General features: G+C 38.9%; 1 protein-coding gene across 1 annotated transcript in view; it reads left to right on the top strand.

Moving 5' to 3' along the window:
- The window catches only part of RELN (reelin), a 553128-nt gene that overhangs the window by 397252 nt on the left and 140684 nt on the right, over positions 1–15192 (top strand). Inside the window, exon 21 of the mRNA XM_006053468.4 lies at positions 14676–14868. Within this exon, the coding sequence (XP_006053530.3) occupies positions 14676–14868 (193 nt within the window). The remainder of the gene's footprint in view (positions 1–14675; positions 14869–15192) is intronic.

The following is a 15192-nucleotide window of genomic DNA, read 5'->3' as shown; positions in this document are numbered from 1 at the left end:
AACAGTCTGATGGGCCACTTGAAAATATATATTGGAGAACAAAAGCTTAGAAATGAATGCCAAAGGAACAAATAAAATGGCCATGTTCCCAGAATCATGTCTTGTTGATGTCCACACGGTTGACTTTTGAGTCATTTATTTCTCCAAAGTTAGATTTTCCTAAAAATCTTCCTAAGAACTAAGCAGCTAAGTGAGATTTCAGAAGTAAGAGAACCTACCACTAAACAAGTTAACAACAAAAATCTGCATTTCATGATCTGGATTCAAGGTTCCTCTGGCTTGTTAAAAAAGCAATTCAGTAGGCTGAGATTGTTACTTTCTACAGACAGTGGTTCACAGAGCTCTGCGGTAGGCCCTGGGTGACCTGACCTGGCCAGCCTTTCCTGTTTCCCTGCCTTTCATTCATTCCACCCCAACCACATCGTCCTTCCTTCTCTACTTCCTTCTCTACTCCTCCTCTGCTCGAAGCCAAGCTCTTTCCTCTCCCAGCACCTTTGTATTGCCAATGCCTCTTCCTAGGAAGTTCTTTCATTGGTCTCAGTGCCAAGCCTTCAGGTTTTCCAGGGAACTGGAAAAAGTCTAAGGACTTGAAAAATGAATATTGTTTCAAAAATATGATTTTTAAAAAATGGTAAAAATAAAATTAATAAATTTAAATTAAGTATATGTAAAACGCAACACATGCCAACTCCATTAACTGCTAAATTTAAATATTCTTAAAATTTTATGCTGTTGGTAATAATTTTTTGGTCAGATGCCTGAGTATGTTGAGAAGTCACAGCCAAATGTATATTCTATGCATTCAGTTCAGTTCAGTTAAGCCGCTCAGTCGTGTCCGACCCTTTGCGACCCCATGAATCGCAGCACGCCAGGCCTCCCTGTCCATCACCAACTCCCGGAGTTTACCCAAACTCATGTGCATTGAGTCGGTGATGCATCCAGCCATCTCATCCTCTGTCATCCCCTTCTCCTCCTGCCCCCAATTCCTCCCAGCATCAGACTCTTCTCCAATGAGTCAACTCTTCGCATGAGGTGGCCAAAGTATTGGAGTTTCAGCTTTAGCATCAGTCCTTCCAAAGAACACCCAGGACTGATCTCCTTGCAGTCCAAGGGACTCTCAACAGTCTTCTCCAACACCACAGTTCAAAAGCATCAATTCTTTGGCACTCAGCTTTCTCCACAGTCCAACTCTCACATCCGTACATGACCACTGGAAAAACCATAGCCTTGACTAGACGGACCTTTGTTTGCAAAGTAATGTCTCTGCTTTTGAATATGCTATCTAGGTTGGTCATAACTTTCCTTCCAAGGAGTAAGCGTCTTTTAATTTCATTCTATGCATTCAGTTCAGTTCAGTCACTCAGTCATATCCAAATCTTTGCAACCCCATGAATCACAGCACGCCAGGCCTCCCTGTCCATCACCATCTCCCAGAGTTCACTCAAACTCACATCCATCGAGTCAGTGATGCCATCCAGCCATCTCATTCTCTGTTGTCCCCTTTTCCTCCTGCCCCTAATCCCTCCCAGCATCAGAGTCTTTTCCAGTGAATCAACTCTTCGCATGAGGTGGTCAAAGTACTGAAGTTTCAGCTTTAGCATCATTCCTTCCAAAGAACACCCAGGGCTGATCTCCTTCAGAATGGACTGGTTGGATCTCCTTGCAGTCCAAGGGACTCTCAAGAGTCTTCTCCAACACCACAGTTCAAAAGCATCAGTTCTTCAGTGCTCAGCTTTTTACAAGTAGCCAAATAAAATTCAAAGGCAGAATTATAAAATCTACTTGAAGATTTCTACACCAAAAATATATATATATGTAATGTATATTAGGAACATAGGTGCATTTTAATATACTTGCCATAATGTGTGATGGAGTTTCCAAAATTAAAAGTGTCAAAGTCCTATAAAAGTCTTAAAATGGCCCTGCTTCAATACTCACTAAATTAGTAAAACTAGGTGACTACATATGGTTGGACGGATAAAGAAAAAATTTTGGAGAGTCCTCATGTATCTTTCTTTCTTGCCTCACCTCTTCCCTCCAAGCTAAACATTGTCATTCAGAGCTCTCAGGCCTAACTATGTGGGGCCTGTGTGTTCCTTCCTGAAAGGACGTTAGATGCAAGAGGAAATAGGAAGGAGATGACAGAGAGAACAGGAGTGTGTTGAAAAGGCAAGCCCTAATTCTAAGTAGTGTAAATATGGACTGGGCAAGTTCACTTCAACCAAAATTGGTTCTGGGGTTATTATGGATGCAATGTAAGAATAACAGGAGTAAAAGGGTCCAGGACAGCCAAAGATCTGAGATGAGTTAAAGTTATTAACAGAGGCTGGAAACAGCAAAAGCTTCTCTGATTCCTCTCTTCCCATCAGAAGAGGTGGGAAGTCTTATTGGTGGAAAGAGCTCCTGACAACTTCATGCTAAGTCACTTCACAGTGTCTAACTCTTTGCAGCCCTATGAACTGTTGCCCACCAGGCTTCTCTGTCCTTGGGATTCTCCAGGCAAGAATATGGTAATGGGTTGCCATTTCCTTCTCCAGGGGTCTTCCTGATCTAGAGAGCAAACCCATAACTTTTACATCTCCTGCATTGGCAGATGGGTTCTTTACCACTTGCGCCATCTGGGAAGCCGCCCTGGCAACTTTACTACTCTCATACCCACAGGTTCCTGGCAGGACACTGCAGACACTACGCGAGTTCAGAGGAGCTATTTGCCCCTGAGTCCTTGGTCTCCCAGCTCTCTGATAGTCTGTCACCTTTCTGGCCATCAGTCTGTTTCTCTCTTCCTTTCTTTGGGGGGAGCCAAAGCCCAGGCAGTGCTTTGTGCTGACTTCCTCTCTGTCTTGTACCTGGCAGACATTTCCATTTTCCTGCCACAGTTTACTCCAGCTGCTGAACATTTCCTAAAACTGCAGTGAGGTGGACAAAATGAAGATTGAACTGAGAAATGACACAAACCTTTGAAAGCATAAAATTTTTGTAAACTTTTAAAATGTCTATAAACATTTTAAAATTTATTTATGTATTTTAATTGGAGGCTAAGTACTTTATAGTATTGTAGTGGTTTTTGCCATACATTGACATGAATCAGCCATGGATGTACATGTGTCCCCCATCCTCCTAACTCCCTCCCCATCCCATCGCTCAGGGTTGTCCCAGTCCACCAGCTTTGAGTTCCCTGTTTCATGCATCGAACTTGTATCTGTTTCACATATGGTAATATGTATGTTTCAATGCTATTCTCTCAAATCATCCCACCCTTGCCTTCTCCCACAGAGTCCAAAAGTCTGTTCTTTATATCTGTGTTTCTTTTACTGTCTCACTTATAGGGTCGTCATTACCATCTTTCTAAATTCCATATATATGCATTAATATACTGTATTGGCGTTTTTCTTTCTGACTTACTTCACTCTGTATAAGCTTTTTTTAATTGGAGTATAATGGCTTTACAATGTTGTACATTGTACAACACCATGAATCAGCTCTATGTATACATGTATCCCCTCTCTCTGGAGCCTTTCACCACCCCCATTCCATCCCTCTAAGTCATCACAGATCACAGAGCTGAGTTCCCTATGTTATACAGCAGCTTCCCACTGGTTATCTATTTTACAGATGTATATCAATGTCACTTTCTCAATTCATCCTACCCTCTCCTTCCTCCATTGTGTCCCCAGGTTTGTTCTCTACGTCTCAGTCTCTGTTCTTGCCCTGCAGATAGGTTTATAAGTACCATTTTTCTAGATGCCATATATGTGTGTTAATACACAATATTTGTTTTTCTCTTTCTGACTTCATGCTGTATGACAGACTCCAAGTTCATCCACATCACTACAAATGACCGAATTTTAGTTTTTTGTGTGGCTGTGTAATATTTCATTGTATATTAATGTATGTACCACATTTTCTTTATCCATTCATCTGTCAATGGACATTTAGGTTGCTTCCATGTCCTGGCTGTTGTAAATAATGCTACAAGGAACATTGGGTGCATATATCTTTCTGAATTATGGTTTTCTCAGGGTATATGACCAGTAGTGGGATTGCTATATCATATGGTAGTTCTATTTTTAGTTTTTTAAGGAACTTCCATACTGTTCTCCATAATGGTTATATCAATTTATATTTCTACAAACAATACAAGAGAGTTCCCTTTTTCCACACCCTCTCCAGCATAAAATTTCTACAAACTTTAGAACTAGATTTTCTTTAAGTGATTGGAATTTGCTGCTGGCGTGTAGACTTGGGGAGAATTGAGCTAGTTACACAGGAGATAAAGGTGAGTGACTGGGCTGCAAATGGACCCCTGTGCTCCTAAGAAAGACATAGAGTCACTCTTTGTGGCTCCCAACAGAGTCACTTGTCTACCTGCCATCTCATAGTAGCACCTGTGCAGGTGTGTGCAACCTGATTAGAAACAGAATATAGTGTTCATTGTGGTCACGACCACTGTGTACAGACATCCTGAATGTCTAACCGAGGTGACTTATTTCCCCCCAGTTCTGTCTCCCACACATAAAACTATCTCATCCTTGAGAGAAAACTGCTATTAAGCACCCAATTTTTTGTTGAGATTTGTTTGCCAAGAGGCTGCTTTCTGTTGAAGCTGAATAAACAGCAGCCAAGCAGCTTGATTTAAGCATTTTATAGCTTAAAGCAAAATGCTGGTCCTGTCTTGAAGAACCATGTGCAAATTTCCAAACTGAGAAAATAGAAATGAGACTGAAGAAGCTAAAGAATATAAACTATGTACTTTAAATAGGAATTGTAATGATAAGCAAAATAAAGCAGGAGCTAGGAACAGAGGTATAAAAGGAGACTGAAATACATGCTGTAAAGCACATGTATTCCAAAATATTTTCTATTGCTAATCCAAACTAACAAGATAACTAAGGATTTCACTTAGAAATCCATAAGGACTTTTAAAATGAAGTACTGAATAAACACATGAAAAAATGCATTATATGTAGAAATTTCAAATTTGTTTGAAGCTGTAAATGGATTGAAGTAAGTAAAAAAGTTTGTCATAAAATACATTTGTATCTAGAAATTTCTTACATAGAGAATTACTCTAGTTGAGAAACCAGTAAAGAAAATGTAGTCAAAAACAAAGGGAAAATTAATAAAACAGCCTGTCATATGAATACAACATGTTAAGGCCTCATGTTTTACATCTTCTTTCTCTAAAATCCTCATTAAAGTGATAGAGGCAACATAACAGAGAAAATGCTGTACCATTTTTGGACTTTGAAAGTTGAATGAGCTTCTTGAAGAAGTAGGATGTGGGAGGAAAATGTGGTGGTGAGAGTGGAGTGAGTGAACTTTAGATGACTCCTTGGTCCTGGCCCTGATTCTTTGAGGCTGAGGCTGGGGCTCGATATCAGAAACACAGGTGATGCCATAGGGGGTGGCTGTCAACAGAAGTATGGAAAGTCAGGTGTTTCCACACATTGAATAACACAGAATGCAAAACCTGTTAGAATCACAAATGGAAAATTACAACCATAATTCAGAGTGTGATTTCAGTATTTTGTTTGAGTCCTTGATGGATGAAGCAAACAAAAAATAAGTGAGGACCTAGACAAATGTATGGGAGAAAATTAACAGTGATATTTAATAAAGAAAAAATTATACCCTGCTAATAAAAAATATATGTCTCTTTCATGTGTCCACTGGACATTTGCAAAAAAATAAGTTTGAACTAGGCTCTGAGAGAGTCTTAACAGATATCAATAAAGTATGACATCAAAAGCAGGGACCATTAAGGTCACATATTCCAGCACTTAAAATTTTTTAACTATTTTTTCCCTGAAAACAATACATGGCAAAAACTGGGAAGAAGGAGTTATTTGCAACATTTATACCAGACTACATATCCCAAATATGTGAAAAATTTGTACAAATAAGTAAGGAAAAGATAAATTCCAATTCTAATGATGGGCAAATTACATGAAAGGCTACTTTAACACCCCAAAAAACTACAAATAGGTAATGAATAGTTAACATAAATATCATGTTAACTGTTCTAATAATCAAAGAAATTTAGACTAAGAGGTTTTACATAGAGTAGCTAAAATGAAAACTATTGTCAATGTTCATTATTGATATGTATTAAGGATTTGCAGTGCCATCATTGTTAATATTTTTGGTAAATATAACTTGGTACAAAATTTTTGAAGGGCAGTTTAACAATAAGTACTAACCTTTAAATTTTGCTTTGACCACAATTCTGCTTCTAGGAATTTATCCTAAGAAAAAAATTAAACAACTATACAAAGATATAGAAGGATGCATATTGTAGAAGTATTGTTTATAACAATGAAAAATGGAAACAGCCTCCAAAGATTCCCATAATTGTAGATTGGCTTTATTCATTAAAAATGACAGTGTCTCAGTATATTTTTTCAATATGGAAAGGTGGCAATGAAATAGTTTTAGAAAGAAAAAAAACAGGACTATTAAGATTCTATATTTTTTAAAAGAAAGAAAAGTAAGTGCATATATGTTGGTATATTCCTGTGTGTAAACATAAGGAAACCTGGAAGTATTTACACTAAAATAGTAGCAGTGGTCATCTCTAGGTAGAATTGTGAATTTTTAGCTTTTTAAAAAATGCTTCTATATTGTCAGTTTTTTTCCAATAAGTGTAAAATTTATATAGTCCACTAAAATATTATGGTTATTTCTATTTTGAGACATAAAATTATAGAAAGTACAAATTAGTTTGTGTCACCTTTAATTCCAGTATCAGCAAGTATTTCTGTCAACTCTAGTAAACATTTCTTTGATGATTACAAGAGCAAAACCCTCAAAAAAGGATTATAGAGAGGTTTAAATTCATTCACATGTCCTTCTGCAGATTAACGTAACTTCTGAATAGTATCAGACCAAAAAGGTTTTGTATTGGTCTTCTGTTTCTCTGAAAATGAGTTCTGCAGAGCTGTTCTTTACCATGGGTTTCTTGAAAATAACAGAATACTGTTTAGATTTCTAAGAAATGTAAATACTGGTGCATTGTCTTCTCTTGTGGCCCATTGGTAGTGACACTCCTGCCGCATAGTTTACTTACCAAACTATTCTGAAAGAGATAAATCAGTTGTCAAAAATGGCTCAGTCCCTAGGTGATTTGACTATTTTACATGAATTTCCTTTTAAAGAACTGTGTGACCTGAGTATTCCTCTATTTACTTTAGTTAGATGTATCTGCCTTTCATGTAAGAGAGCCTTTTTTCTGGAGATGGGAATGAGACTCTGGGGAAATGCAGAAAGGGCAGTTTCTTTAAGAGAGGATAACCTCAAAACCTTGTCTGTGTTCATTACAGCATTTAAGTAACTATGGTTTTGGAAAACTTGCCTTTTCTCCCATCAAGAGCCCTCACTCATGTGCTCATTTTATTTAATATTCTTTGCATGCTTTTGATAGGTGTGACAGTGAAAAGGACATCAAAGTAGAAATCAGTTGGCCTGGTTTCTAGCTTTTTAGTGACTGTGTGACCCTGATGGTCAGCAGCTAAGACTCTCGGTTTTCCTTCTCTATAACAGTGCTCAGGATCCCTGATATATCTCAAATGATATTGACTTAGAAGTCAAATGAAATAATCCAGCTGTTGGAAAACCATGATGTCCTGTACCAACACCAGGTGCTTCTTGAGGTGTGCAAGGCTCTGAATGCTATAGCGGATGCAGAGATGAGCAAGGTGTGACCTCTCCCTGTGGAGAGGCTTCCATCCTGGTCAGGAAGATAGGTCCTCAGCAACCCCTGAGATTAAGCTATGAGGGGAAGGCAAAGGACCTATACTCTGGACTATGAAGACTTAGGTATGAGTAAGGAGACTTGAGTTGCATTATGGTATCATCTACTTACCAGTGTCATAACAGAGAGCCTACTAGCCTTCTTGGGGGTGGAAATGAAAAGGCACAGGGAGGTAAGCTTGCCCTAATGGAAAAAGTTATCCCCATTCTCTCATTAAAATGTGTAAGTATTAAAAGATTCAGGACTGTTTTCTTGTTCCTTTATTTGTGAGGCAGTCTTACAAATCAACATGAATAGAGCTAAGCCTCCAATTCCTAGTGCATTCTGTCTCCAGAATTTCGCCCCAAAATGCTGATGTGGGCTTTTTTTTTTTCTGTTTCTATGATTGCAATGGAGAAGTTCAGCTTCATTTTTGCCTTTATAAACATATCTTCACTTAGACAAGCAGCAAAGAGGAGCAGTTTTGTAAATTAAAGGATTGCAGCCTGTGAAATTCTCTCCCATTAAATTCCAGTAGTGTATGAACATCAGAATATTAAAGAGGAAAAAGTCAGACTTAATATCACTGACTTTCAGCCAGTCTTGAATAAATCATAAACAGTCAAGTGAGTTTGTTTTCTGAGTGGTCAAGATTCTGAGGTGCAGACGTCTGTGATCTTCTTGGGTTATTTTGCTTCAGTTTAAGATGGCAGGAGAGATATCATACAGGGCTTCCCAGGCAGCTTAGCAGTGGAAAGTCTGCCTGCCAATGCAGGAGACACAGGTTTGATCCCTGGATTGGGAAGATCCCAAAGAAGGAAGTAGCAACCCACTCCAGTATTCTTGCCTGGGAAATCCCATGGGCAAAGGAGCCCGGCGGGCTATAGTCCATAGGGTCACAAAGAGTCAGACACGACTTAGTGACTGAACCACCACCACCACCAGTGGTATCAGGCAGTACTATGAAGTATGGCAGGTGTATCAGAAGTGCATTCAGCTCTCAGTTGCAACAAGAACAACCAGAAAGAACTGACCATGATATAAACAAAAGTGAAAAGGCTTATTTTGTCATTTGTAACAAGCCCTCCTAGGATTAAGGGCTGGAAGCAGCTTAACAAGGCCATCAGGGACCCATGCTCTCTTCATTTTTCTACTCCACCATCTCAACAGAGAGAGCTCCAACTGCATATCTGTTCCTGTTATTGTCATAGAATGGCCACTGCCCTGTTAGGGAGAAAGCACTAGGAGCAATAGGCAGAAGGACATGCCAGCCAAATCCATCTGTCTCTCTTTAAAAGCTTGTATTAAGTCTGAGCAAGTAAATACTTTGCTGGAGGCCCATTGGTTAAGGACTCCATACTTCCAATGCAGGGGGAACAGGTTTGATCCCTGGTTGGGGAATTAAGATCCAGCATGTCATGCAGAGGGAAACAATAGGATGGGAAAGATTAGAGATCTCTTCAACAAAATTTCATGCAAAGATGGGTACAATAAAGGACAGAAATGATATGGACCTAACAGAAGCAGAAGATATTAAGAAGAGGTGGCAAGAATACACAGAAGAACTGTACAAAAAAGATCTTCACAACCCAGTTAATCACGATGATGTGATCACTCATCTAGAGCCAGACATCCTGGAATGTGAAGTCAAGTGGGCCTTAGGAAGCATCACTATGAACAAAGCTAGTGGAGATGATGGAATTCCAGTTGAACTATTTCAAATCCTAAAAGATGATGCTATGAAAGTACTGCACTCAATATGCCAGCAAATTTGGAAAGCTCAGCAGTGGCCACAGGACTGGAAAAAGTCAGTTTTCATTCGAATCCCTAAGAAAGGCAATGCCAAAGAATGCTCAAACTACCACACAGTTGCACCCATCTCACACGCTAGCAAATTAATGCTCAAAATTCTCCAAGCCAGGTTTCAACAATATGTGAACTGTGAACTTCCAGATGTTCAAACTGGTTTTAGAAAAGGCAGAGAAACCAGAGATCAAATTGCAACATCCTCTGGATCATTGAAAAACTGAGAGAGTTCCAGAAAAATATCTATTTCTGCTTTATTGACTATACCAAAGCCTTTGACTGTGTGGATCACAGTAAACTGTGAAAAATTCTTACAGAGATGGGAATACCAGACCACCTGACCTGCCTCTTGAGAAACCTATATGCATGTCAGGAAGCAACAGTTAGAACTGGATGTGAAACAACAGACAGGTTCCAAATAGAGAAAGGAGTACATCAAGGCTGTATATTGTCACTGTGCTTATTTAACTTAGATGCAGAGTACATCATGAGAAATGCTGGGTTGGATGAAGCACAAGCTAAAATCAAGATTGCTGGGAGAAATATCAGTAACCTCAGATATGCAGATGACACCATCCTTATGGCAGAAAGTGAGGAAGAACTAAAGAGCCTCTTGATGAAAGTGAAAGAGGAGAGTGAAAAAGTTGGCGTAAGGCTCAACATTCAGAAAACAAAGATCATGGCATCCAGTTCCATCACTTCATAGCAAATAGATGGAGAAAAGTGGAAACAGTAGCAGACTTATTTTTGGGGGCTCCAAAATCACTGCAGATGGCGACTACAGCCATGAAATTAAAAGACGCTTGCTCCTTGGAAGAAAAGTTATGACCAACCTAGACAGCATATTAAAAAGCACAGACATTACTCTGCCAACAAAGGTCCATCTAGTCAAGGCTATGGTTTTTCCAGTAGTCATGTATGGATATGAGAGTTGGAATATAAAGAAAGCTGAGCGCTGAAGAATTGATGCTTTTGAACTGTGGTGTTGGAGAAGACTCTTGAGAGTCCTTTGAACTGCAAAGAGATCCAACCACTCCATCCTAAAGGAAATCAGTCCTGAATGTTCATTGGAAGGACTGATGTTGAAGCTGAAACTCCAATACTTTGGCCACCTGATGTGAAGAACTGACTCATTTGAAAAGACCCTGATGCTGGGAAAGATTGAAGGCAGGAGGAGAATGGGATGACAGAGGATGAGACGGTTGGATGGGGTCACCGACTCAATGGACATGAGTTTGAGTAAACTCTGGGAGTTGGTGATGGACGGGCAGGCCTGGCGTGCTGCAGTCGATGGGGTCTCAAAGAGTCAGACACAACTGAACTGAACTGATGTCATGCAGTGCAGCCAAAAAATGCAAATAAATAAAAGAGAAAGAAGTTGAGTGAGTTTACCCACCTAGCATTTTTCATTTATGTCTCATTGGTAAAAACTCATTGGTGGACATGGGCACCCCTAGACCAGTTACTAGAAGGTGACTGGGGAGAGGGAAGCTGTAGACAGCACCTGATTCAGCCTACCTACCAAACAACATCTGCCCACAACTGCTGGTGGTACAGATGTTTATGCCAAATAAGAATTTTATTATCACTGTTTAACCATCCTCATTTAGCCTCTTAACTTGTCCTTTTCTATATGTTTTGTTTTCTCTCTTGGTGTCTTGGCACCTTTAAAAGCTGTTACCATCAGGGAAGCGCACAGAGCACACACTTCTCAGGTTTGAATGCTTTCTCTCTCCCACCAAGTTCATGGTTAATTTGTAACCATGCACAAGTTAGGTCCAGGTACTATTTGCAAAACCCAGCACTTCTTTCTGAATCTGTATAGAATTGCCAGGACACTAAACCATCTCAGAAGGAAGGAATTTAAAAGGAGTGCTGATTGTGAAAATAATCTTAAATTATTTCAGGAATGCTGGAGTGGATAAATACTCTATATGGTTTTTGTGAGAAAGTTTTAGTGCCTCTGTGTGGTCTGTGGACCATTCAACCCATGTGCTACTATGCCCTCTGTAGTTTTTAACCAGATGCCTAGGGTATATACTGCACCTTCAAACAGTTAAATGAAGGCTAGTTTTTGCCTTTGATAACCTTTCTCATAAAGAGTAGTAGAAAGAGCATATAACCCTTGAAGCTAAAAGCAACCTTCATTTATCACAGGGAAAAGTGTTTGGGGTTTTGTTTTGTCTTGTTTTTTGCCTGTTTTAAAGACTATGGAATTTATATAGATGCTTGTGCCCATATAGCTTACTAGTATTTTTGTTTAATGCTGATTTCTTTAATTTTGTAATTTTACTAAAAATTGCATCCCACAGCTTCATATTTTCTAGATTGCATTTTGCATACCCTAACACATAGCAGCAATCATGGTTTTGTATCTCTAAGATAGGAGCATTACTGCATAGTAACTGAAAGTTAATGATTTTTAAATTAACTATAAATGAAAATTATTCAAAATTACAATGTTTTCTTCTCTGTCTTAGAGTAATAGAAGAACAAAGAGATAGTGTATTGGTTGAGAAGTTTTGGAATCAGGCAAAGCTGATTTCTCGTCAAGTGTCTGCCATTTACTATCTCCATTTCCTCATTTGTTGTTGTTGTTGTTCAGTCAGTAAGTCGTGTCTGACTCTTTGTGACCCCATGGACCTCCACTATCTCCTGCATACGTTCATGCCAAGTCACTTCAGTCATGTCCGACTCTTTGTGACTGTATGGACTGTAGCCCAACTCAGGGATCAAACTTGCAAGGATTGAACCTCCATCTCTTTATGTCTCCTGCATTGGCAGGCGAATTCTTTACCACTAGTGCCACCTGGGAAGCTCAACTGTCTCCTCAAGTGTGCTCAGATTCATGTCTATTGATAATCAGTGATGCTATCTACCCATCTTATCCTTTGCCTCCCCCTTCTCCTCCTGCCTTCAATCTTTCTCAGCATCAGCGTCTTTTCCAATGAGTCTGCTCCTCGCATCAGGTGGCCAAAGTATCGGAGCTTCAGCTTCAGCATCAGTCCTTCCAATGAATATTCAGGGTTGATTTCTTTTAGGATTGACTGTTTGGATCACCTTGCAGTCAAGGGACTCTTGAGAGTCTTCTCCAACACTCCACTTCAACACTCAGCCTTCTTTATGGACATCTCACATGACTACTGGAAAAACCATACCTTTGACTATATGGACCTTTGTCAGCAAATTCTGTATTTTAATATGCTATCTGGGTTTGTCATAGCTTTCCTTCCAAGGAACAAGCATCTTTTAATTTCGTGGCTGCAGTCACAATCCACAGTGATTTTGGAGCCCAAGAAAATAAATTCTGTCACAGCTTCCACTTTTCCCCCTTCTATTTGCCATGAAGTGATAGGACCAGATACCATGATCTTAATTTATTTTAATGTTGAGTTTCAAACCAGCCTTTTCATTCTCCTCTTTGACTCTCATCAAGGGGCTCTTTATTTCCTCTTCATTTTCTGCCATTAAGAGTGGAATCATCTGCATATCTGAGATTGTTGTCATTTGTTAACCAGAGGCAATTGTTCCTACCTCACAGTTATTTGTAAGGATGGAACTAAGGATTATAATGCGGATATTGTGCTAAATAAGCACAGTCTGAGAGTATAACCTAACTCAGTAACTGGTGGGCATCTATATCAATACAACAAACAAGATGAAGCGCTGGATTTGTAAGCCTAGCAGTGCTGAATATGACTTTACCCTTCATTTATGAACAGTACACTAAAGCAGAGATTCAGTCTCTTACATTTCATTCCTCTATTTGTTGTCCTAGTGCAAAACTTTAATTTAAAACTTAAACAATAATTAGTCATTGTCTGGGAAAAGCTACTTACATTTTATAACCGTGAGCCCAAAACCATGATCGTCTTCCATATGGACAAAATCCCATCTTTAAGTAACATCATAAACTCCTCAAGAAGCAAGTGAGAGTAGTAACTTCTTATTTTGCTGATTTGGCAAACAGATTTAAGAAAAAAAAATACTAAATGCCTCAAAGATTTCCAGAAGTATTGCATTATCACCTTTGTCTACTCCATCTAAGCCCTCTTACCATTGAAGATGGTATAACCTGCTTCAGAATCACAGTACCAAGTACCCTGGCAGATAAATCCCAGTGTGGTTGGCCCTGGGAATATTTACATTGAACCATATTAACTACAGTGAAGCAGGTCCTTGTTTTAATTTCCTCTGCTAGGTTACAAATTCCTTGAGAACTTTTCTCTGAAAAAGTAATTGTGCATACCTTCAAGCAGTTTATAATCACATAGTACTCAATTGTGTGCTCGTGTGTGCTCAGTGGCTAAATTGTGCCTGACTCTTTGCAACCCCATGGATTGCAGCCCACCAGTCTCCCCTGTCCACAGAATTTTCCAGGCAAGATTACTGGGGTAGGTTACCATTTCTTCCTCCAGGGAATTTTCCGACGCAGGAATGAAACCTGCGTCTCCTGCACTGGAAGGTGGATTCCTTACCACTGTGCCACCTGGGACCCAGTAAATCATGGGAATTTTACAACCATTAAAACCACATTATCTCATTTTCAGTAATTAATAGCTGAGTACTGAAGACTGGAGAATTTTAAAACTGAAAAGTTTCAGATTGTCCCATTTCCTATCACCAAACAACAGCCACTGCAAACATTCTGGTAAATTTCCATTATGCATCATTTTGCAAATTTTTTTAAAACTTATTTTAGTCACATGTACAATAATTTGATTATACTACCTTCATAAATATTTGAAATATGGACAGTCTGTCAAGTGACTATACCAGTTTACTTAAGCATTCCAGTTTCCCTATAGTTTGATGTTAAAATGTTTGCCAGTTATTTCCTTGGGATAGAGTCCATGAAACGAGTCAAAGGTTTTATACATTTGAGCGGTACATGAGTACATACCCATTTTCAAATATGTTTTACCACTCTAGGTATCACCTTAAAAAAAAATATTGCTTCTTTGATAGGCAGATTATTTCAAATTGCCTTTTTAAAATTAATTGAAATCCATTCTAGAACTTGGCAAGGTTTAAATAAGTAAAATAAAATTATTTTGGCATATGGTATGAAATGAAGAGCTTAATTTTTCCATAATATATTGCTTTTTTAAATTTTCTAATTTCCACCTCTGTCTTTCAGTTTTACAGGAGATTCTAAACTTGCCTCCAGTATGCGCTATGTGGAAACACAATCAATGCAGATAGGAGCATCTTACATGATTCAGTTCAGTTTGGTGATGGGCTGTGGCCAGAAATATACCCCACACATGGACAATCAGGTGAAACTAGAGTATTCAACCAACCATGGCCTCACCTGGCACCTTGTCCAAGAGGTAAGTCTATTTTCTCTAAAACTTGTGATAGGTAGACTTCACCGTTTTACATAGTGAGCAGAGAATTCAAATTCTAAAAGTTTAGGTTTGGTTGAAAAGGAACAATATTTTTTGTAACAGAATTGACATAAACTCAGAAATGGATTATAAGGATGCCTATCAGATGCTAAAGGGCAATTGAAAATCTTGAAAATATGGTAATAGATATACTAGGATGGTGTTTTCAACATTATTTTCTCTAGCTCTCTTTCTCTGTTAAAGTCTCTTTCTTCTTTCCCTGTAGCATGTCTTCATCTGTTCTTTTATGTCTCTTCACCTGCAAGT

This window comes from Bubalus bubalis, chromosome 8 (assembly GCF_019923935.1).
Source record: "Bubalus bubalis isolate 160015118507 breed Murrah chromosome 8, NDDB_SH_1, whole genome shotgun sequence".
In the NCBI taxonomy this organism is placed as follows: Eukaryota; Metazoa; Chordata; class Mammalia; order Artiodactyla; family Bovidae; genus Bubalus; species Bubalus bubalis.
The sequence above is the reverse complement of the archived record's forward strand: the minus strand, read 5'-3'. Positions and strand labels throughout refer to the sequence as shown.